This window comes from Panthera pardus, unplaced genomic scaffold (assembly GCF_024362965.1).
Source record: "Panthera pardus isolate Hobbes unplaced genomic scaffold, ASM2436296v1 HiC_scaffold_11, whole genome shotgun sequence".
Taxonomy (NCBI): Eukaryota; Metazoa; Chordata; class Mammalia; order Carnivora; family Felidae; genus Panthera; species Panthera pardus.
The window spans coordinates 66,143,037-66,168,355 of NW_026526666.1; the positions used below are offsets into that span (position 1 = coordinate 66,143,037).

A 25,319-nucleotide genomic window follows, 5' to 3' on the forward strand; every position below is an offset into this window, starting at 1 on the left:
GAAAAAAGAAAGAGAATTGAATAGATGAACCCGCTAACAGATTGAAGTAGGATGGAAATTGTCTCGTTTTCCCCTAGAAGTCAGTCTGTGTAGCTCTTTATAGTCCATAAATTAAGCCAGTGGTGAGACTTGTGTTCTTGAAGAGCGTGGTTGGCCCAGTTGGGTGGGGCTCAGTGCAACAGCTCCACTCTCCACTAGATGGAGTTGCTAGCCTACTGAGTGGAATGTTGTGGTGCTTGTAGGTGCGTATGCGCATGTGCAGGAGCGGTGAAAATGGTCCACCCAGCTACCCAGTCTGTTCTCCTGGATCAGCAGTCGCGCACCTGTCCTCTGTCTTTAGCTCTCGTCCACTCCCTGCTTTTTCACTCTCTGTGACCAGGCCCCAGGCAGTACGTCTCTCCCGAGTTTTGTCTCTGATGCGGCTGTTTTCCCTGGCCCCTTCTGTAGGGCTGTGGCTTTGATACGTTCCGCCCCTCTGCGGGAGGGTCTCACCAAGCAATGGCCAATGAGGAATGGCCGAATGTCGGCTGCACCCAGGAACACCCGCTGGACCCTGCTGTTACTGGTGCCCTGAGACTGCAGCCAGGTGCCAGCCCACCCCAGAAAAAGTTCACGAGACAGTGTAGCAGCAGCGTTTCAGGGATTATGGAAAATCACAACACACATCTGGCACCAGGCTTTGCCCTGAATGACCTTGCCCCAGCACCAGTGAATGTGGCCGCCTTCTGGGGTCTACTGGGACCAGGTGGCTTCAACAGTCTCTACCAAATGTCCTTCCAGCAGTGGAACCTCTTTTCCCTGTGTGTTCCGAGAACCTCCCGGACCCCACTCTGTTCCTGAGGATTCGCCTTTCCCACCAGAGCACCACCAGGTATCGATCTGCGGAGTTGTAGCCTTTGCGCTCCCCTTGTTGACAGTCTTAATGGAATTTAAGCCCTCTCCTTTCTCATTTCTCTCTTTGTAGTTTAGTCCCTGTGGCTATTTCCAATTTTCCACTTTATCTTCAACTGCTTTTGGTGAGGGGGGGAGCATACTGGAAAAGCACCCCTTTTGGGGAGGGTGCTTTTCCAGTATGCTCCCCCCCAGTCTCCATCCTCTCTCCACCCTCAAAAGTGGTTCCCTACTTTTCGCGGCTTCTTGCCCCCCAAATTCACCTCTCCACGCCACGTACTTGCTGAATTCTGTGGTTCACGTTTTGCAGATTGTTGTGTTAATCCTCCAATCAGTTTTTTAGGTGTGTAGAATGGTTTAGTGTTGGTGGCTGTATTTCATGGATGCGAGACACATAAAAAGCTTCCATGCTGTTCTGCCATCTTGGCTCCTCCTTTGTTTAAGTTTCTAAGGAGCCACCAAACTCTTCTCTGCAGCAGCTGAACCATTTTACTGTGTCATTAGCAGTGTGTGAGGCGTCCAGTTTCTCCATGTCTTTCCAAACATGTTATTTTCTGTTTTTAAAATTTTATTTATTTATTTATTTTAATTTTTGTAACATTTCTTTATTCCTGAGAGAGAGACACACACATAGAGCATGAGCGGGGGAGGGGCAGAGCGAGGGAGGAACACAGAATCCGAAGCCGGCTCCAGGCTCTGAGCTGTCAGCACAGAGCCTGATGTCGGGCTTGAACTCATGAGCCTTTGTGCTGTGAGATCATGTCCAGAGCCAAAGTTCAACGCTTAACTGATTGAGCCACCCAGGTGCCCCTATATTTATTTATTTTTAATTACAACCATGTTGGGAGGTGTGAAGTGGTACTCATTGCGCTTTTGATTTCAATTTCCCTAATGGTTGGTGATATTGAGCATCTTTTTTTGTGCTTGTTGGTTATCTGTGTACCTTTGGAGAAATATGTTAAGTTCTTAGCCCATTTTAAAATCAAATTGTGTTCTTGTGTTTGAGTTGTTAAGTGTTCTTTATATAATCTGGATAACTAAACCCTTATTAGACCTACGATTTGCAGATATTCCCTCCCATTATGTAGATTGCTTTTTTTTTTTCTCAGCAATGCACTTTGATGCACACATATTTTTAATTTTGATGAAATGCAGTATATGCGTTTCCTCTTGTTGCTCATGCTTTTGATGTCACATCTAAGAATCCATTACCAAACACAAGGTCATGGATATTTACCCTTACAGTTTTTTCTAAGACTTAAAATTTAACTCTTCTATTTTGAGTAATTTAATCAATTTTGAGCTCATTGTTGTATATATGGTGTGAAGCAGAGGTCCAAATTTATTATTTTGCATGTGGGTATCCAGTTGTCTCAACACTGTTTTTTGTTTTTTAGAAGAAACATATATTTTTTAATTTTAGAGAGAAAGCATGAGTGGGGGAGAGGGTCAGATAGAGAAAGAGAGAGAGAGAGAGAAGAGAGAGAAAGAGAGAGAGAGAGAGAGAGGAAGAATCTTAAGCAGGCTCCATGTTCAGTGCAGAGCCCAATGTGAAGCTTGATCCCACAACCCTGAGATCACTATCTGAGCCAAAGTCAAGAGTTGGATGCTCAACCAGTTGAGCCACCCAGGCATCCTGTCTCAGCACTGTTTGATGAATAGAGTGTTCTTTTCCTATTGAATTGTTTTGGCACCCTTTTCAAAAATCAGGTGGCTATAGGGGTGCCTGGGTGGCTCAGTCAGTTAAATGTCCAGCTTCAGCTTAGGTCATGATCTCACGTTCATGAGTTGAAGCCCCGTCTGAAGCTGTCTGTGCTGACAGCTCAGAGCCTGGAACTTGCTTCAGATTCTGTGTGTCCCTCTCTCACTCTGCCCCTTCCTTGCTTGTACTCTCTCTTTCTCAAAAATAAATAAACATTAAAAAAAAATCAATTGGCTATATATGTATATAGGTTTATTTCTGGACTCTCAGTTACATTATATTGTTCTGTATGCCTGTCTTATATCAGTATCACAATGGATACTGTAGCTTTATAGTAAGCTTTGAAATCAGAAATTGTCTTTTGACTTTGATTCCCCTCTCCCTCCCCCCAAGATTGTTTTCACTCTTATTGGTCCCTTGCAGTTCTCTTTGAAATTGAGGATCAGCTTTTCCGTTTTACAAAAAAGGCTGTTGGAATTTTGATAGAGATTGCATTGAATCTGTACATTTCTTTGGGTAGTATGGTCCTCTTAATGATAGTAAGTCTTCCAATCCATGAATATTGGATGTCTTTTCACTGATTTAGGTATTTTAAAATTTCTTTGAGCAGTTTTCAGTGTTTCCTTCGTTAAATTTATTTCTATATATTTTATTCATTTAGTCTATATCACAAATGGAATTATTTTCTTAATATCCTTTCCCAATTATTCATTGCTAGTGTACAGAAATACAACTAAGTTTTGTGTGTTGATTTTTTATCCTACAACTTTGTGTGTGTGTGTGTGTGTGTGTGTGTGTGTGTGTGTGTGTGTGTGTGTATGAAGCCCTGAGGATTTTCTATGTTTAAGATCATATTATTTGGGAATAGGGATAGTTTTACTTCTTCTGTTCCAGTTCTGTTGTGTTTTATTATTTTTCTTGCCTAATCTGGCTAGGATTTCAAATATAATGTTACATAGAAGTGGCAAAAGTGGGCTTTCTTATCCTGTTCTTAACCTTAGGGTAAAGGTTTTTAGTGTTTCATCATTGAGTATGCTGTTAGTTTTGGGTTCTGCATAAATATATTTTATGTTAAAGAAGTTCCCCTCAAGAGGTGCCTGGGTAGCTCATTCGGTTAAGCATTCAACTTCGGCTCAGGTCCTGATCTTACACCTCATGGGTTCGAGTCCTGTGTCAGGCTGTGTGTTGATAGCTCACAGCCTGGAGCCTGCTTCAGATTCTATGTTGCGTGCTCTCTCTCTCAAAAAATAAATAAACTTAAAAAAAAAAAGTTCCCCAAAAGTTCATAATTTATGTGTTTTTATCATGAAAAGGTTGTTGGATTTTTCAAATACTTTTCCTGCATCATTTGAGCTGATATTTTTGTTTTGTTTTGTTTTGCTCTTCCTTCAGTCTATATATGTGGTATAATGATTCCTCTGTGTTGAATCACTTTTGCAATCCTGGGATAAATCCTCTCTTAATATGTAGCTGGTTCTGGTTTGCTGTTATTTTGTTGAGAATTTTTTTCATTTATATCCACAATGGATGTTGGTATGTGTTTTTCTTTTTTAGTGCTCTGTTTATCTGACGTCATTAGGATGCTTCTGACCTCACAGAATGACTTAGGAAGTGTCCCCTCTTTGGATTTTGGGGGATGATTTAAAAAAAATGTTTTTTTAACATTTACTCATTTTGGGGAGACAGAGAGACAGAGCAGAAGTGAGGGAGGGGCAGAGAGAGAGGGAGACACAGAATCTGAAGCGGGCTCCAGGCTCCGAGCTGTCAGCACAGAGCCCGACGTGGGGCTGGAACTCACAAACTGCGAGATCATGACCTAAGCTAAAGTCGGACGCCCAACCGACTGAGCCACCCAGGTGCCCCTTTGGGGATGATTTATAGGATTGGTGTTGATTCTTTTTTATATAATTGGTAGAATCTAGCAGTGAAGCCATCAGGTCCTTGGCTTTTCTTTATAGGAGACTTTTGATTACTGATACAATCTCTTTATTTGTTATAAGTCCATTTGAATTCTGTTTTTTCTTGAGTCAGTTTTGGTAGATAGTATGTTTCTAGGAATTTCATTTCATGTAGGTTATCTAATTTGGTGACATATAATTATTCATAGTATTATTTTCATACTTTTGTAAGGTCAGTAGTAACATCCCTGCTTTCACTTCTGGTTTTAGTAATTTGAGTCTTCTCTCTTTTTTTTCTTGGCCAGTCTAAACATTTGTCAATTTTGTTAATTTTTTGAACAGTCTTTGATTTTGTTGATTTTCCTTATTGTTTTTTCTGCTATTAGTCTCATATTTTTATTACTTTCTTCCTTTTAGAGGCTTTGGGTTTAGTTTGTTCTTTTTCTGTTCCTTACGGTGTGAGGTTGTTATTTATTTTAATCTTCTTTTTAATAAGATATTTACAGGTGTAAGTTCCCTTTTGGTCATAGAAAGATACTTTTTATGGTTTCTATCTTCCAGAATTCATTGAAACTTGTTTTTATATATTCTTTCCTAGAGAATGTTCCATTTGCACTTAAGAAAATATGTATTTGTGTTGTTTTGGGTAGAGTGTCCTATAAATGTTAAATCTAGTCACTTAATAACTATATTTCAATTCCTCTATTTCCTTATTGATGTTCTGTTTAATTCTGTCCTTTATTGAAAGTATGGTATTGATATCTCCAAGTGTTTCTGTAGAATTGTATTTCTCCTTTCAATTTTGTCAATTTTTTCTTCATGTATTTTGGAGACTCGGTTATTAGGTATGTATGTATTTCTTATTTTTATATCTTCTTGATGTATTGTTCTTTTATCAGTTCTTTTATGAAAATTTTTGACTTAAAGTCTGCTTTATCTGATATTAGTATCGTGAGTCAGCCTTTCTTTTGGTTACTAATTGCACACATATTTTTCTGTCCTTTCACTTTTCACCTTTTTATGTCTTTGGATTTTGAAGTGAGTCTTTTATAGATAGCCTATAGTTGGATCATGTCTTTTTTATCCATTCTGCCTATCTCTGACTTCTAATTGGAGAGTTTAATCAATAATTACTGATAAGGGTGCATTTAGTTTGGCTAGTTTGCTGTTTGTTTTCTGTGTGTCATTCTTTTTTTCTCAGTTTCCTCAATTCCTTCATTATTGTCTCCTTTTTGGTTACTTGACTTTTTGGTACTGTACTGTTTTGTTTCCTTTCTCATCCCTTTTTCTGTGTGTTTTTTACTTATTTTCTTAGTGGTTACTCTAGGGATTATAAATAGCCTCTCCATATTATAACAATCTGTTTTGAATTAATACCAGCTTAACTTCAGTAGCATACAAAAACTCTGCTCCTATACAGTTCCATCGCTCCCTCTTCATGTTGTTATTACACCTTACATCTTTATACATTCTGTGCTCATTAGTGTCAATTTATGCATTTTGTGTTCATTAATGTCAATTTATAATCTTGTTTTATGCATTTGTTTCTTAAGTAATGTAGAAAAAAGTTATAAACCAAAAATATAATAATACTGGCTTTTGTGTTTGCCTATATAATTACATTTATTATTTATTTATTTATATTAAATTTTTTAAATGTTTATTCATTTTTGAGAGAGAGAGACAGGAGCATAAGTGGGGGAGGGACAGAGAGCGAGGGAGACACAGAATCCAAATTAGGCTCCAGGCTCTGAGCTGTTAGCACAGAGCCCGATGTGGAGTTGTAACTCACGAACTGTGAGATCATGACCTGAGCCGAAGTCGTCCTTTTAACTGACTGAGCCACACGAGGTGCCCCTTTCGTTTAGTGTTAAAGGATGGTTTTTTCTTGTTTTTGTTTTTGTTTTTGTTTTGCTTTAAATAAGTCATCCTACTGCTTTTTGGCATTTATAATTTCTGTTGAGAAATTAGCTGTTGATCTTATTGGGGGTCCCTTGTAGATGAAGTTTTCTCTCCTTTCATGATTCTTTTTGAGTTTTTTTAAAAAATTTTTCTAATGTTTATTTTTGAGACAGAGAGAGACAGAGTGCGAGTGGGGGAGGGGCAGAGAGCGAGGCAGACACAGAGTCTGAAACAGGCTCCAGCCTCTGAGCTGTCAGCACAGAGCCTGGTGCGGGGCTTGAACCCACGAACCATGAGATCATGATCTGAGCCGAAGTCAGATGCTCAACCGACTAAGCCACCCAGGTACCCCTCTTTTTGAGTTTTGATAGCTTGATTGTAATGTGTTTTGGTATGGATGTCTTTGCGTTTATCCTTTTAGGAATCTCTTGAACATTTTGAATGTGTAGTTTATTAAGTCTTTTACCAAATTTAATTAAGTTTTTAGCCATTATTAAAATATTCTTTCTGCCTCTTTATTTCTTCTCCTTCTGGAACTCCCTGTTATGCATGTGTTGGTGTATTTGGTGGGTCTCACTTCCCTCTTCAGCTCTGTTCATTTTTCTTCGTGCTTCCCAGATTGGATAATTTCATTTGAACTACCTTCCAGTTCTCTATTCTTTCTTCTGCCTCCTCAAGAGTTGCTGTCAAAACCCTGTAGTTAATTTTTCATTTCAGTTATTGTGCTTTTCAGCCCAAGATTTTTTTTCCTTGGGTTGTTTTTAAAGTGATTTGTATGTCTTTATTGATAGTCTCTGTTTGTTGACACATTGTCATTTTGGTTCCCATTAGCTCTTTGTTTATGGATTCTTTGAGCTCTTTGAGGATGTTTAATATGATGATTGAAAATCTTTGTGCAGTAAATCTGATGTCTCTTCTCCCTCACAGACCATTTCTGTTAGTTTCTCCTTTGAATGGGTCATACTTTCCTGTTGCTCTGTATATATCACAATTTCTTTTTTCACAAGTGATTATTTTAAATATATAATGTGATAACTCTGGAATCCAAGTTTTTACCTCTCCTTATGGTTCATTTCTGTTGCTTTCTGTGGGTTGTTATTTGTTCACTGACTTTTCTAAACAATTTTTATAATTTTTTTGGTGATGAGTTGTCTCTGTCTTAATCTGCTTGGGCTACAGTGACAAAATACCATAGAACAGAGATATTTTCTCATAGTTCTGAAGACTGAAAGTCTCAGATCAGTGGTGCCAGTGTGGTTAGTTTTTGGTGAGAACTCTTCCTGACTTGCAGATGGCCACTTTCTCTCTTGGTTCTCATATGGCAGGGACACACACACACACACACACACACACACACACACCAAGCACTCTCTGGTGTGTCTTCTTATAAGAGACGTTAATTCCATTATGAGTGCCCCACCTTCATGATCTCATCTAAACCTGATAATTTCCCGTATGCCCCCCGTTACTGAGTGCCATCACAGTGGCGCTTAGGACTTCAACATCTGAATTTGGTGGGCAGTGGGAGTGGGGTACAAACATTTGGTACATAACAGTCTCTGAAATCTTTTCTTTAGTTGTGATCTGCTAATGGTATGAGAGAGATTTTTTTAAATATCTGGAGTAAAAAAGAAAATAAAAAGAAAAGAGAAAAAAAAAGAAGAAAGAACGCAGGCTGTCTCTGTACTGGAGCACTCTAACACTTAGGCTGTTTACAACTCTCTCTTTTTTTGTGCTGAGCCTAGAGATGAGTCGGTAGTTTTTTCAGGTTTTCTCTGAGTAGGTGTCTTGCCTTGGACATGTGCATGGGTTTCTAAACTCCCAGTATTTTTTAGTGCCGTACTTTCCCAAAGAAATTGTCTTGCCATCTTTTTCTTCCAGGTTTTTGGCTTGCCTGTTATTTGCCTCCATTGGAATATTTTGTCCCAAGTGGCAGTGAGTTTTTCATTTGCCTTAAAATTTTTATGAAGAATGTCCTCTTCAGAGTATAGCTGCTCTTTCTGTACTAGGAGAATTTTGAGTTGGTAAAACAAAGGCGAGAGCCTTGAGTCAGTCCTTCAGGTAGCCTTGCACAGGTCACAGCAGACAAATTCTTTGAGAACAGTGTCTGCTCTGCTCTCTAGAACCAGGGACTAGGGTTCAACTGTAGGAATGTGGGTTAGTATATTCAAGACTTTCACAGAGCCAAGAGTGGAGAAAGGGAAATAAAAACATTGCAAAGCTTTCACACTGTTTTGAAGTCACCTTTTTCATGTTTCAGCATTTGTTTGGTTTGTACAAACCTTTGACCAATTTCCAGAGTTCTGAGAAATTTGATTCTGATGGTTTTTGTTCATTTTTTTTGTGTTTCTGTGGAGGGATTGGCTCTTGGAACTACCACCTACATGTATTTCTGAGGGAAAAAAGGATGATGTCTTTGAGGAAGTGTATTTTGCTTGTGCTTTCCGATGTTTGTTGCTGTTGGGCTCACTATGTACCTCTTACAGTTTTTCTCTCCACTTCTTCCTGTGCAGCTTCTGCCCTATCTTAACTGTTCTTAGCTGCTTTTGTTACTATTTTGGAGCCTTTGGATTATCCCTGGTTTTTCATTCAGCTTAAAATGAAGATTGCCTTTTTTACTTGTTTCCTTTGTTACATTTTTATGGTGTCCAGGAATCAAATTATTCCCTTATTCCCCAGATTTCCCTCTTTAAAATTTTTTTTTCATTTTATTTATTTTCATTTTTTTTAAACATTTATTCATTTTTGAGAGTGAGAGAGAGTATGAGTAGGGGAGGGGCAGAGAGAGTGAGAGACACAGACTCAGAAGTAGGCTCCAGACTCTGAGCTGTCAGCACAGGGCCCTATGTGGTGCTTGAACTCACAGACCGTGAGTTCATGACCTGAGCTGAAGCCAGATGCTTAACCAACTGAACCACCCAGATACCCCCCCGCCCCCCCAATTTTTTTAATGTTTATTTATTTTTGAGAGAGAGAGGCAGGGAGGGAGAATCTGAAGCAGACTCTAGGCTCTGAGCTGTCAGCACAGAGCCCTGTGTGGGGCTCGAACCTACAAACTGTGAGATCATGACCTGAGCCAACTGGAATGCTTAACCGACTGAGTCACCCAGGTGTTCCCTGCAAATTTCCCCTTTGGTCCTTGTAGTCAACCCTTCTTCCTATCCTAAGCTTCTGATAATTAATATGTTTTCTGTTCTTATAACTTTGCATTTTCTAAAATGTTATGTAATTGGAATTATACAGGGTGTAAGCTTTTGAGCCTGGCTCAAAACACATTGCATAGTAATGTACAATAGCACATTGTACAATGTACAGTTGTACATTGTACAATTGTACATATGTACAATAGCATAATACATTTGAAGATTTATTGCCGTCGTTTTGAGTCATCAGTAATGTGTTCATTTTTGTTGCTGAGTAATTTTCTATTGCATGAATGTACAGTTGAAGGAAATTTGGGATGTCTTCTGTTTTTAGTGATGATGAATAAAGCTGTTATAAACATTCATGTGTAATTTTCACGTGAACATAAGTTTTAATTTCCTAGATAAATAATACCTAAGAAGTGGGATTACTATATCGTAACTTTCTAAGAAAATTGCTAACTAACTTTGCAAAGTGGCCATATAATTTTGAGATTCTTATGTAATACATATATCAGTGTATGAGAGTTCTGGTTCTTCTGCATCCTTACCATCACTTGATGTTAGTGTTTTGGATTTTAGACACTCTAATGTATCGAAGTGGCATCTCTGTTTGTTTTACATATTCCTATTAACTAATGCTGTTGAACATTTTTTCATGTGTATTTATTTGTCTATCTTCTTTGGGGAAGTTTCTGTTGAAATCTTTTGCCATCCATCCATCCATCCATCCATCCATCCATTTGTTTATTAATTATGTTTATTTATTTGGAGAGAGAGAGACAGAGCATGAGCAGGAGAGGGGCAGACAGAGAGGGAGAGACCATCCCAAGCTGGCTCCGCAGTGTCATAACAGAGCCCAGTGTGGGGCTTGAACCCCCGAACCCTAAAATCATGACCTGAACTGAAATCAAGAGTCGGTTGCTCAGCCGACTGAGCCACCAGGTGCCTCTTTATTATTTATTTTAAATGAGTTTTGAGACTTCTTCTTATATTTTGGTTATTAATCTTTTATTAGGTGTGTTTTGCCGATATTTTCTCCCAGTGTGTGGTCTGGCTTTTCATAACCTTAACAGTGTCTTTCAAAGTGCAGTCATTCTTAATTTTAATGAAGTCCATTTTATCAGTATTTTTGGGCTTTACTTTAGCTGTTGTGTCTAAAGCTCCTGAAGATTTCTTAGATTCTTCATATGTTTTCAGCACTAAAATTAGAATGGAATTAATAAATGTAACTAGAAAGGTTTTAGTATCCTTTCTTTAGTATTAAGAAAGTAAAATGGGGCACCTGGTTGGCTCAGTTGGTTAAGTGTCTTACTCTTGATTTTGGTTCAAGTCATGCTCTCATGGTTCGTGAGTTCAAGCTCCACATTGGGCTCTGTGCTGACATTGTGGAGCCTGTTTGGGATTCTCTGTCTCCTTCTCTGCTCCATGCTGTGCAAGCTCTCTCCCAAATAAATAAACCTAAAAAAATTATGTTTTAATTAAGCCAGTATGTTCAAAATGGTCATCTCAACACACATTTAATAGAAAAATTATTATTTTTAAAGGTTTTGATTTTAAGTAGTCTCTTTACACCCACTGTGGGGCTCGAACTTACAACCCTGAGATGAAGAGTTGCATGCTTTACCAACTGAGCCAGCCAAGCACTCTGAAAAATTATTATTAATTCTTTTGATAATTTTTTAAAAAGCTTCTTTATTTTTTAGAGAGAGAGTGAGGGCCTGTGTGCGCAGTTGGGGAGGAATAGAGAGGGAGAGAGAGAATCCCAAGTAGGCTTTGCACTGTCAGTGTAGAACCTGATGTGGGCCTAGTGGGCCTTGAACTCACGAACTGTGAAATTACAGCCTGAGCCAAAGTTGGGCCCTTAACTGACTGAGCCACCCAGGCGCCCCTTAAAAATAAAGAATTTACGTTTTAATTTTTGTTCTAACTCCCACCCTCACGTGTATTTCACACAGCATATCTTAACTCAGTTGAGGCACATTTCAGGAACTCCCTATCCATGTATGTCTAGTGGCTACGATATCAGAAAGCACAGATCTAGAAGTTTTAATAGTTTTAGGTTTTACTTTAAATCTGTTATTTATTTCGAGTTACATTTTGTATAGGTATGGGTTGAAGTTCTTTTTACATGGTTGTCATCAGAAATGTTTTAATGAAAGCTCTGGGCAGTTAGAAATCTAGAGATTATTCTAGGCTCTAAAGCTCAAGATTTAAACATAACTTTCTGTTACTGCTTCATTGTCTTTTATTTCAGTGCAGTGTAAATTTACTTTGTAATTAATTTTCAAACCATATTTGTAAAATGCTAAGATGTGTTAGGCATTTAGTGTCTTGGCTTTATTCACATACCTTTTCAAACTTAAATTACACATTATGCTCTTTACCTTTTTAAGATTAACCTCCCCATTCGCAAACTCATATCTAAAATTCTTACTTTGTTTCCAGGCATGTACTGGCATTGAAAACATTGATGAAGCTATTACATTGCTTGAACAAAATAATTGGGACTTAGTGGTAAGTACTTCTTTTTTTTCTTTTTTGCAGCTTTGTTGAGATATAATTGGCATATGGCATATAAATTTAAGGTGTATAACCTGATGATTTGATATACATATATATTGTGACATGATCAACACAATAAGGTTAGTTAACATATCTGTCATCTCACAGTTACTTTTCTGTGTGTGATAAAAACTTTTAAGATTTACTCTTTTAGCAATTTTGAAGTATACAGTGTAGTTTTGTTAACTCTAATTGCCTTGCTGTACATTAGATCCCCATTTATTCATTTTATACCTGGAAATTTGTATTTTTTGACCACCTTCATTCTGCCCTACCCCTGATAACCACCAATCTAATCTGTTTCTGTGAATTCCATTTTCTTTTAGATTCCACATAAAAGTGAGATCATACAGTATTTGTTTCCTCAGAATTATTTCAAGAATTTTTTCTTTCCCTGACCAGTAATCAAATTTTATTAATTTTTCAGTGTCCTTAACATTCCTTATAGATGGTTCAGCATACCATAGCCATTAATAATTTTAATCTCAGTGCACAAAATCTAAATGTCTTATCTTTAATATGAAGTTCATATTTAGTTCAGTATTAAATTACTAAATTATTATGAATTCTTAGATAATTATATGGTTCTTAAAGTTGTTCTCTTCTCACTGTGTATTAAGGTTCCTCTTCCCCTGTAATATTTTGATTGAGATGCTTGGTAGGAGAGAAAAGTCAGACATGTCTAAATGTCAGAACAATTCTATTTGATGTTTCCTCCTCACTTCCTGGAGCTCTCACTATTGATCACCCCTTTCTAAAGCTATTAAAGAAGTGACATTCTTGTGTGGTTAAAAAAATTTTTTTTAGTGAACTTCAGACAATTTATTATAGAAGTGGTTTAATGTTTTGAATGGTGGGAGGCAGTAACTCATAAATCAAGTCCGGACACAGCACTACAGAATTGTAATTTATTTACAATTGCGAAGCAACCTATACATGAGTTGTTTAAAAAAGATTTTTTTTAACGTTGATTTTTGAGAGACCGAGACAGAGCATGAGTTGGGGAGGGGCAAAGAGAGAGGGAGACCCAGAATCCAAAGCAGGCTCCAGGCTCTGAGCTGTCAGCACAGAGCCCGATGTGGGACTTGAACCCATCAACTGTGAGATTATGACCTGAGCCGAAGTCAGATGCTTAACCAATTGAACCACCCAAGTGCCTCATAAACATGAATTGTTTAACAGTATTGGAATAATACTGGTTGTGTTGGGATGACACAGGTGTCCCTCAGTGCCTTTGAAATGCTAAAAAAGTCCAAATTACAATTTTGAAGAAGTGTTAATTTTCAGAGGTAAAAACTTGAGATGTGGGCTTAGAGGGCTGAGATTAGATATCCAGCTATGTTCAAGTCCATGCATGCATTTATATAATCAACCATTAATTATCTATGTGTTTTGTGAAGATTTACTACTTTTAATTTTTATACTCAAAATATGAAAAATCTTTATTTTCAGCTTGTACAACTAATTGTTTAACATTTTCTGGTATATTATGCAAGGGTGTTTTCTTTTAATTGTGTGATTAAATTTTTCTAAATACAGATGAGTTAGTTGTAGTCCTCCTGTTTTGTAATCTGCATTTTTCACAACAGCGTATCACGAATGTCTTTATCTAAATAAATGTGACTGCTTATTCTTTTTAATGTTCTTTTAATGTATGTGACTGCTTATTCTTTTTAATGTTCTTTTAATGTTTGCATGGTATTTCAAAGGATGGTTGTAGCATAATTTTACCAATCAGTCCTATGCTGTTAGACATTTAGGATTTTTGTAGTGTTTTGCTAATATACACATTACTGTAGAGAATATTGTTGAACATCGTGGTGTGTGTAACCTATTATTTTCCTAGAAGATATTGAATAAATTCAAATCATAAGTGAATTTCTGGGTCAAATTATATATATATTTAAGTTTTTGGATATTTATAGTCAGTTGCCTTCCAGGATGGTTGCATTAATATGTACATTTTTGAGATTGTCTATTTCATTAAACCAGAGTTTCCTTATTTTTCATATAAGAAAAATGTTCAAAGAACACCTTTGCTACTTGTCAAAGTTTACAAATGCTTGAAATTATGGTCTGACTTGAAATCCATGCTTTTACAATGATACAATCTTCTTTTAAACGTATTTTTATTGTTTCCTTCTTTTCTTTTAAGTTTTTCTGTTAATCACCCTCTGCTCATCATGACACATGCACTCCTTAATCTCCATCACATATTTCACACTTCCTCCCTGCTCACCTCCCTTCTGATGACCCTTATTAGTTTGTTCTCTATGATTAAGAATCTGTTTCTTGGTGTGTGTCTTCCCCCCCCCCCCCTTTGCTTATTTGTTTTGTTTCTTAAATTCCACATATGAGTGAAATCATATGGTATTTGTTTTTTTCTGACTGACTTATTACTCTTGGCATTATACTCTGTAGCTCCATCCGTGTCATTGCAAATGGTAAGATTTTATTCTTTTTTATAGCTGAATAATATTTCATTGTATATATATATACCATGTCTGCTTTATCCATTCATCAGTCAATGGACAGTTAGGCTGCTTCCATAATTTGGCTATTGTAAGTAATGCTGCTGTAAATATTGGAGTGTATATATCCCTTTGAACTAGTGTTTTTGTATCCTTTGGTTAAACAGTTGTGCCATTGCTAGATTGATTATAGGGTAGTTCTATTTTTAACTTAAAAATTTTTTAAATGTTTATTTATTTTGAAAGAGAGAGCAAGCTTGAGTGGGGGAGGGGCAGAGAGGGAGAGAGAGAGAAAAAGAGAGAGAGAGAGACTCAGAATCCAAAGCAAGCACCAGGCTCTGAGCTGTCAGCAAAGAGCCCCATGTGGGGCTCAAACTCACAAGCCGCAAGCAAGATCAAGACCTGAGCCGAAATCTGACACTCAATGACTGAGCCACCCAGGTGCCCCTCTACTTTTAACTTGTTGAGAAACCTCCATGCTGTTTTCCAGAGTGGCTGTACCAGTTTGCATTCCTACCATCAATGCAAGAGGGTTCCCTTTCTTGGCATCCTTGCCAACACCTGTTGTTTCCTGTTTTGTTAATTTTAGCCATTATTACAGGCATGAGGTGATACCTGGTTGTAGTTTTGATTTGCATTTCCCTGAATTGAGTGATGTTGTGCATCTTTTCATGTGTCTGTTGACCATCTGGATGTCTTCTCTGGAGAAATGTTTGTTCATGTTTTCTGCCCATTTTTAGATTGGATTATTTGTTTCTTGGGCATGGAATTGTATCAATTTTTTATGTATTATGGATACTAACTCTTATCAGATAGTCATTTGCAAATATATTCTCCCATTCCATAGGTTGCCTTTAGTTTTATCAATTGTTTCCTTTGCTGTGCAGAGGCTTTTTATTTTGATGAAAGCCCAGTAGTTTAATTTTGCTTTTGTTTCCCTTTGCCTCAAGGAATCTGTCTAGAAAAAATTCTATGATTTTTATAGTTTCAGGTCTTACATTTAGGGCTTTAATCCATTTTGAATTTATTTTTGTGTATGGTGAAAGAAAGTGGTCCAGTTTTATGCTTTTTGCATGTAGCTGTCCAGTTTTCTCAACATAATTTGTTGAAGAGACTTTTTCCCATTGGATATTCTCTTCTGCTTTGTCAAAAATCAATTGACCATATAATTGTGGGTTTATTTCTGGACTTTTATTCTGTTCCATTGATCTACGTTTCTATTTTTGTGCCAGTACCATACTGTTTTGATTACTACAGCTTTGTAATATAAGTTGAAGTCTGGAACTGGGATGCAGCTTGCCTTTTGTTTTCAGAATTGCTCTATTTGGGGTATTTTGTGGTTCCATATTAATTTTAGGATTGTTTGTTGCAGTTCTGTGAAAAGTGCCTGTAGTATTTTGATAAGGATTGCACTAAATATGTAGATTGCTTTGGGTGTAGACATTTTAACAGTATTAGTTCTTCTAGTCTTTCCCTTTGTTTATGTCATCTTCAGTTTCTTTCATCAGTGTTTTATAGTTTTCAGAGTACAGGTCTTTTACCTCTTTGGTTGGGTTTATTCCTAGTTATCTTATTATTTTTGGTGCAATTGTAAGTGGGATTGTTTTCTTAATTTCTCTTTCTGCTGCTTCATTATTGTTGTATGGAAATGCAATAGATTTCTGTAGATTGATTTTGTATCCCGGTGACTTCACTGAATGAGTGTATCAGTTCTAGTGGTTTTTTTTGGTGGAGTCTTGAGGGTTTTCTGTGTACAGTATCATGTCATCTGCAAATAATGAGAGTTTTACTTCTTCCTTACCTATTTGAATACCTTTTATTTCTTTTTGTTGTGAGATTGCTGTGTCTAGGACTTCCAGTATTATATTGAATGAAAGTGGTGAGAGTGGACATCCTTGTGTTGCTCCTGACCTGAAGGGAAAGGCTCTCAGTTTTTCTCCATTAAGGATGATGTTAACTGTGGGTTTGTCATATATGACCTTTATTATGTTGATGTATGTTCCCTCTAAACCTACTTTGTTAAGGGTTTTTATCATGAATGGATGTTGTACTTTGTCAAATGCTTTTTCTGCATCTATTGAGATGATCGTAGTTTTTATTTTTTCTCTTACTAACACAATGTATCACATTGATTGTTTAGCCATTGAACCATCCTTGCATCCCAGGAGTAAATCCCACTTGATTATGGTGAATGATATTTTTAATGTATTGTAGGATTCTATTTGCTAATATTTTGTTGAGGATTTCTGCATCTGTGTTTTTCAGAGATAATGGCCTCTAGGTCTCTTTTCTTGTGGTGTCTTTGGTTTTGGTATCAGTAATACTGGCCTCATAGAATGAAGGAAGTTTTCCTTCCTTTTCTATCTTTTGGAATAGTTTGTGAAGAATAGGTATTAATTCTTCTTTAAATGTTTGGTAGAATTTGCCTGTGAAGCCATTTGGTCTTAACCTTTGTTGGGAGTTTAAAAATTTTTTTAAATGTTTTTATTTATTTTTTTATTCTAGAGAGAGAGGGAGAGAGAGAGAGCACACATGCGAGAGCAGGGGAGAGAGGGGCAAAGGGAGAGAAAGAATCTTAAGCAGGCTCCATGCTCAGTGTAGAGCTTGATGTGGGGCTTGATCCCACAACCCTAGATCATGACATGAGCCAAAATTAAGAGTTGGATGCTCTACTAATTGAGCTACCCAGGCAGCCCTGTTGGGAGTTTTTTGATTTCTGATTCAGTGTTTTTGCTGGTAATTAGTCTGTTCAAATTTCTATGTATTTTTGTTTCCATTTTGTTTCTGTTTATTCATTTCTTCTAGGTTGTCCAATTTGTTGGTATATTGTTTTTCATAATGTTCTCTTATAATTGTATTTCTGTGATATCTATTGTTATTTGTCCTCTCTTATTTGTGATTTTATTTATTTGGGTCCTTTCCTTTTTTTTGTTGTTAAATCTGGCTAGAGGTCTATCACTTTCATTGATTTTTTTTTTCAAAGAACCAACTCCTAGTTTCATTGATTTATTATTTTTTAAGTTTCTACATCATTTATTTCCACTCTAATCTTTATTATTTCCTGCCTTTTGCTCGTTTTAGGTTTTGTTTTTTTTCTGGCTTCTTTAGGTGCATCATTAGGTTATTTATTTGAGATTTTTCTTGGTTCTTGAGGTAAGCCTGTATTGTTATAAACTTCTCTCTTAGAACCACATTTGCTGCCTCCCAAGGTTTTGAATTGTGTTTTCATTTGTTTCCATGTACTTTTTAATTTCTTCTTTTATTTATTTGTTGACCCATTCACTATTAAGTAGCATGTTATGTAACCTCTCTGTATTTCTGCTCTTTCCAGATTTTTTTCTTGTGGTTGGTTTCTAGTTTCATAGCTTTGTGGTCAGAAAAGATGCATGGTATGACTTCACTCTTTGTAAGTTCGATGAAGCCTGTTTTGTGGCCTAATATGTGATGTATTTTGGAGAACGTTCCTTGTGTACTTGAAAAGAATGTGTATTTGTTTTTAGGATTGAATGTTCTGAATGTATCTGTTAAATCCATCTGGCCCAGTGTTTCATTCAAAGCCGATGTTTCTTTGTTGATTTTCTGTTTAAATGACCTATTTGATGTCGGTGGGATATTAATGTCCCCTACTACTATTATTATTGTTATTATTATTATTATTTATCAATTATGTTTGTTATTAACTGTTTTATGCATTTGGGTGCTTTCATGTTGGGTGCATAAATATTTACAATTATAATATTTTGTTGGATTGTCCCCTTTCTTATGTTGTCCTTCTTTGTCTTTTTATAGACTTTGTTTTGTTTTTAAACTTTACTTATTTATGCTTATTCCTTTCATTTTTTATTTTTAGCCAAACTTTTTCAAGTTTATTTATTTAGTTTGAGAGAGACAGAAACAGCACGAATGGGGGAGGGGCAGAGACAGAGGGAGAAAGAGAATCCCAAGCAGGCTCTGCACTGTCAGCACAGAGCCTGACATGGGGCCTGGTCTCATAAACTGTGAGATCATGACCTGAGCTGAAATCAAGAGTTATGTGCTTAACCTAGTGAGCCACCCAGGTGCCCCCAGACTTTATTTTAGTCTATTTTGTCTGATATAAGTATTGCTACTCTGGCTTTCTTTTGGCATCTTCATCCTTTCACTTTTTATCTGCAGGTGTCTCTAGGTCTAAAATGAGTCTTGTAGGCAACCTACACAGGGGCCATTGTTTGTTTGTTTAATTCATTCTGTCACCTCATGTCTTTTGATTGGAGCATTTAGTCCATTTATATTCAAAGTAGGTATTGATAGAAATGTATTTATTGCCTTTTTATCGCTTGTATTGTGGTTGTTTCTGAAAATTTTCCCTGATCCTTTCTTGTCTTTCTTTCATGGGTTCCTTGTTTTCTTTAGTCATACATTTGGATTTCTTTGTTTTTATTCTTTGTATGTGTATTAGTAGTTTTTGATTTGTTGTTACCATTAGGTTTGTATATAACATCTTCTGCATATAGCAGTCCATATTAAATTCATGGTTGTTTAAGTTTGAACCCATTCTTTACTCCTTTCCTCCCCCTATTTTAGGTATATGGTATCATATGCTACATACTTTTATATTGTAAGTTCCTTGACTGATTTTTTTTTTTTTACAAGAATACTCACTTTGACTACTTTTGTGTTTCCTACCTTTATACTGTCTTTTTTTTTTTTTTTTTCTCTTTCCTTTCCACTCAGAGTCCCTTTTGATATTTCTTGCAGGGCTGGTTTAGTGATCATAAACTCCTTTAGTTATTGTTTGGGAAATTATTTATCTCTCTTTCTATTGTGAATGATAGCCTTGCTGTATAGAGTATTCTTGGCTGCAGGTTTTTCCCCTTAAGCACTCCGAATATATCATGCCACTCCTTTCTGGCTTGGAAGGTTCTGCTGAGAAATCTGCTGATAGCTTTATGTGGTTTCCTTTGTATGTACCTTTTTTTATCTGACTGCTTTTAGTATTTTCTTTATTGGTATATTTTGTCATTTTAATTACAGTATGTCTTGTGGGTCTTCTTTTTTTGATTTTGACGGGGGTTCTCCATGCCTCCTGGATCTGGATGTCTGTTTCCTTCCCCAGATTAGGGAAGTTTTTAGCTATTTCATCAAATAAATTCTCTTCCCCCCTTTTCTCTCTTCTCTCTAGGCTCCTATAAAATGAACATCATTATGTTTGATGGAGTCACTGAATTTCTTAAGTCTATTCCAGTATTGCATAATTCTGTTTCCTCTTTTGTTCAGCTAGATAACTATACATTATTCTGTCTTCTAGGTCAGTAATTCATTTCTCTGCTTTTTTCATCCTGTTGTTCATTACATCAAGTGTATTTTTCATTTTGATTATTTAGCTCTTTATCTCTGCTATGTTATACCTTATCTGGGTTAATTGTCTCACTGATGTCTACCACTTTTTTCTCGATTTCAGTAAGTAGCTTTAAATTCTCCATCAACCATGTTACTTATATCTGTTTCACTTAGATCTGCAGCTGTGGTCTGATTCTATTCTTTCATTTGGGACAAATTCCTGTCTTCTTATTTTTCCTAAGTCTCTGTTCCCTTTTCTCTGTGTTAGGAAAGTCATCAACATTTCCTTTTTTTGAGGGTAATGGTTTTATGAAGAAGTCCTCTAGTGCCCTGCAGTGTAGTTTATTCTATTTGCCTAGGGCCTGGCACTTCCAGAAATGTCCCCATGAGTGCTGCATGTGCTCTGTTGTTTTGTCCTGACCACTTTATCCTTCAGGCCAGTTGTCTGCAGAGGCTCTCTTTGCCTGGGTTGGGCAGTGTTTGGTCCTTGGCCTGAAGGTGGCATTTTTTTTTTTTTTTTAACATTTATTTATTTTTGAGAGACAGAGCATAAGCAGGGAAGGGGCAGAGAGAGGGGAGACACAGAATCTGAAGCAGGCTCCAGGCTCTGAGCTGTCAATACAGAGCCCGACATGGGGCTCGAACTCACGAACCATGAGATCATGACCTGAGCTGAAGTCAGATGCTTAACTGACTGAGCCACCTGGGTGCCCCTGAATATGGCATGTTTTAACTAGGTATGTTCTGGTCTGCTTATGAAATGAGACCTGTAGTTGCCACCACTGGAAGAAAGGCCTTGCAAAACTCCTGGGTGGGCGTCATGGTGTTGGCGGGGGTTTGGGGTGGGTCTTCTTGGGGAGAGGCCACCCCACTGGGAGTGAGGCAATTGTGATTGGGAAGGTGGTTCTTCTGAAATATGGGGAGGTGGGGCTTGGTTTAAGCAAGTTAGGTAGCAAGTGTCGGCACTGTGCTTGTTCCTGCTGGTGGCCCTGTGCTTATGCTGAGGGGTGGGTGGGGGGAAGTGGTATCTGCCAGTTCCATTGTTTCCAGCAGGGTCTCTCTGTGAATGCTGCCTCTCTGGGACATGTTCCAAGATGAGCAAATAATCTCCCCCACTGCCTCAGGTTCTCTTCAGAACAGTTTCCATGCTGTATGTCCATAGGCTGTTTGTCCTGCTTTCTCTTCAAGAGCAGCCACAGTGTCCTTTGAGCTCTCTCAGAGCAAAGAATGTTGACCTTTAATACTCTAGGCTTAAACCCCTGCTGGTTGCAAGAACTCCTGAAATTTGGGCCCTGATGCTTTCCAAGCCAATTGCTGTGGGGATTCGTTTTTCCATGTGTTCTCCTGTATCCTGCTCTCTCACCCTTGTCTGCAACTGGGGCTCTCCCCACCACAGCAGCCATGATCTGTTTGTCTCTCAAATTGCATCTCTGCATTTTGTACCTTCTTCGAGGTGGCCTCTTTTCTTCCTTTAGTTGTGGAGTTTGTTCTGCCAGTCTCAGATAAATTTCTGGTGCATTTTGGTTGATTTGATAGTTATCTAGTTGTATTTGTGGGATGAGGCAAGCCTAGGGTCCTCCTACTCTGCCACCATATCTTCCTAATCTGTTGTGCTATATTTTTATCAAAGCACTGTATAGATGACATGTCCATGATTTCTGTGGAGATGGAAAGTGTCAGGAACTTATTCAGAATAATGTCTGCAGGTTTCTTGTCTTGAAGTTTTTTTTTTTGCAATCTCACGTGCATTATTTAGTTTGTGTATTTTTAAGGTGTCTTTTGGAGAGGTTGATATAAATTGTTGTTTGAGATTAAAAATCCCACCAAGCTAATCTTGTGTGGTATTGATGAAAGGAGTATGGGATAGAGTTAAGTGAGGTTGTGGGCTTAGAGTAATGGAGTACAAGTCTTTCATCTGAAAATTACCAGTTGTGGTGTCAAGGGGAGGGGGCAGGAAATGAATGTAAACTCTTTCCTAATGTCCTTTCTGTTGGTCCATGTTCTTTAGCTTTGAAGGGTAAAACATTAATTGATTCTGCCTTTTTCTCAGTCCATTCTATCAAGAATATTGTAAAGGACAATTTTCCTAGGTAGCGTTAAATAATTGCGTGGCACAAGTACTCTTCTTCAACTATTTCTCAGTTATTTGATTTTGGAAAATATTGTAATAGCACTTGACTTAAAAACACTGGTGTTAAATTTCTGGAGAAATGTAATTTCACACTTTTCCGGGCCCACACGAAAGCATCAGGATCTCTCTCACAACCTTAATCTTTGGGTTTCTTTTGAAATATATGTCCTAACTGGCTTTTCTCTGCAAATAATCCACTTGTATCCACAGTAAAAATTTGCTGTGCTGTGTAACTATATTCTATACATTCTCTCATTGTCCTATTTTTATACAAGGTTTATGCTTTTAAAAAATGAAACTTGAACATTTTGAATAACTTACTACTAGTTCAAACTTTTCATTGGTATCATGGCACTTTTTATATGGTGTTTTATGTATTTTGCCTGTGCAGTGTATTTTATCTTTCTAAATTATGATTATCACTGCTGTATATTTTATGGGCCTTATGGAACAGTTTGCATAATTTGAGTTTTAAACCTTGGACATATCTATATTTAAGATTTCCTGTATACATCAGTTCAACTTCTCCCGTGTTTTTGTGCCCATTTTGCTAGAGAAGGGTAGAGAAATGTGAGTTAGGTACCACAGTTTGGGATTGTGATGATTTTAAGAAAGCCCATTACATCAGTACTGAGTGTTTACAGTTTATCCAGATTTATGCTAGATAGAGTAGGATCTTAAATAAAGTAACAATATATGGTAGCTGACTTTGATAAGTGTACTGAAAATTTGGTAAGACATCTGGTTTCTTATACATGTATATTATACTCAAATGGGAATAACTTCTTGAAAAATAATGATTGCAAGTATTTTTGCTATTTTATAGATGTAGACACAAATTACATATTCTGTATGAAAATATCACTGAGTCCCAGGAATTTTAGTTATTAGTCACTTACCCCGATCTTGTACATTATTTTCATTATATTGCTATTCACAAACTAGTGCTTCCAAACCCTTTTCTAAGTACTCCCCAGTTGACTCTATTTTGGGGTAACTGTAGGTTATATATGCAAAAATTCTGAAAACAAAATAACATGAAGTTTAATTCTTCTTTTTTTAACCTTTATTTATTATTGAGAGACAGAGCATGAGCATGGGAGGGGCAGAGAGAGGAGCAGACACAGAATCTGAAGCAGGCTCCAGGCTCTGAGCTGTTAGCACAGAATCCGACGAGGGGCTCGATTCCACAAACCATGAGATTATGACCTGAGCCAAAGTCAGACATTTAACCAACTGAGCCACCCAGGCACCCCACATGAACTTTAATTCTGTTGGGCAGTATCTCGAGCTACTGTTTTACTTGAAATGAAGACTGTAGTTTTACTCTGCCTGCCTCCTCCATCTACCTCAGACTGAGTTTTCACCGTGTTTTCACTTACATTTAAGAGATTAACGTTGTTATGGTTAATTTCCTTCCTTGCAGATGAATATTTTCAGTTTATATCCAGAAAGATGAGCACATAAGGAAGAATTACTGCCAATGAATTAGAATCTCTTACAAAGATTGCATGGAAGCATGCTATGTAATCACTATAAATTTTAATGTAGGCTCCAGATTTGACCCAGTGTTCATTTTTTGTTTTCAGTACAGAAGAATTTGTGCCAGTGGAGAATAGAAATCTATATAGTTTGTGTTAATTGTGAGTAACCAAAATGTGAGACAGTTAACTATAGTGAAAACCCATTGTATTCATCTTGAATCAGGAGGCTGGCTTTTCAAATCTCTTGTCATTCTTTTATTGAGTATGGTCTAAGCTGAGTTACTTCTTTCTGAACTTTTTTTTACATATAATAAGGGGTTTGGATTAAATTACATTCAAGATCCCTTGATACATGAAATGTTTATGAAAAATTGATTTATGTTCTAATTCCTATTAAGATTCTGTAAAAATCAAATATGAATAGTAATATAAGCAAAAATTTTAGTAGAACTTCATCAGTGTTTGGAATACTTGTATACATACCATTTTGTTTAATCTTTTTAACAACTTTGTAATGTAGATAATGGCAGGACAAGATGCTATGCCAGTTGTTTCACAGGTCTTTATATATGAAACTCCTTCAATAAAGTAAAATTTCTAATAAGCTCAAGGAGATCTAGGGAAAGATATTTGACATATACTTAATAACCCAGTGCCACATGAAAAGTAAAAGTAAAAAAAAAAGTAAAAGTAAACCTGGCCATACTACATATTAAGTACTCTATGCTCTTAGGGAATGATTTTTGAACTTTGCACCATAATTCTGCTCTAGTTTTCTGCCTGTGCTGACATAGCTGTTTTGCTGAAGAAAGACTCTATTCAGAGTGCTTGTATTTATCTTTACATGTTTCAAATTAATGCAAAAATGAAACAAATCTTCCTATTTATTTTTGGATCATTATTAAATTACTAGTCTTCATTGGTAGATTTGTATTAATAGAAGCTTGTATGTAGTGGTAAACACTGAAGAGTCAAACGTAAGGAAAATTATCATGCACATAATTTGTCTCATTTTCAGAGTCATTGAGGTGCTTTGAGATCTTTCTATTACACCAGTTTTCACTTTTGAAGAAATGTATCTTAATGATTACCCTAAAATTCCTTAGGAAAATTTCTTTTGCTACCCTACTCAGGATGTGGCTGTAGAGTTCCTTGAGTGTGTACTGCTTTTCTACTTTATACAGTGTTTTGAACACCTGCAGTTTTATGAATGAACTAGTTTAGCCAGTGATATAATGAGTCTCTGTTGTCATCAGAAAGCAGCCAAGCATTGAGTGCTGCCCTTCATCAATGGCCATTAGACACTGGCTTATACTTGCACAGATCCTTGCTATGACAAAAGAGAAGTTATTGTGAAGGAATATCTCATATTAATTTCTCCTCTGCTATAGCCTTCTTTGTTTTCCTTCTTTTTGAGGGACCATAAGCCCATTGTTCTACAGAAGTTTTCACTTTTTCAGTTTGTAATTTGACCATCATTCCATCTCTACCATCTGCCCTTTTATTGAGGGTTTACTTTGTGCTAGGTATTATGTCAAGTGGTTTACCTACATTATTTCATTTAATCTTCAGAGCAGTTCCAAAAGGTGGATAGGTAGGTATTAGGTTTTTTTTATAGATGAGAAACTGAGGCCCAATAAAGTAAACTGTACATGCTTGTGCATCTGATAAGAAGTAAAGCTGTGATTCTGAACTCTTGTCAATCCATAAAAATGTTCATGCCTTTAAAGTCATGGTATTAAATTTTCCATAGCAGCGTGTGTGTATCTATCTCCTCTTTACTGCTATATTTTCCTTTCCGGCATTCACAACT

General features: G+C 36.9%; 1 protein-coding gene across 4 annotated transcripts in view; it reads left to right on the plus strand.

The window, feature by feature from the left end:
• Positions 1-25,319, plus strand: part of FAF1 (Fas associated factor 1) — a 514,818-nt gene that overhangs the window by 60,081 nt on the left and 429,418 nt on the right. For all 4 annotated transcript variants that reach the window (XM_053895524.1, XM_019449338.2, XM_053895535.1 and 1 more), the window contains exon 2: positions 11,985-12,053. In XM_053895524.1, coding sequence (XP_053751499.1) covers positions 11,985-12,053 — 69 coding nt within the window. The remainder of the gene's footprint in view (positions 1-11,984; positions 12,054-25,319) is intronic.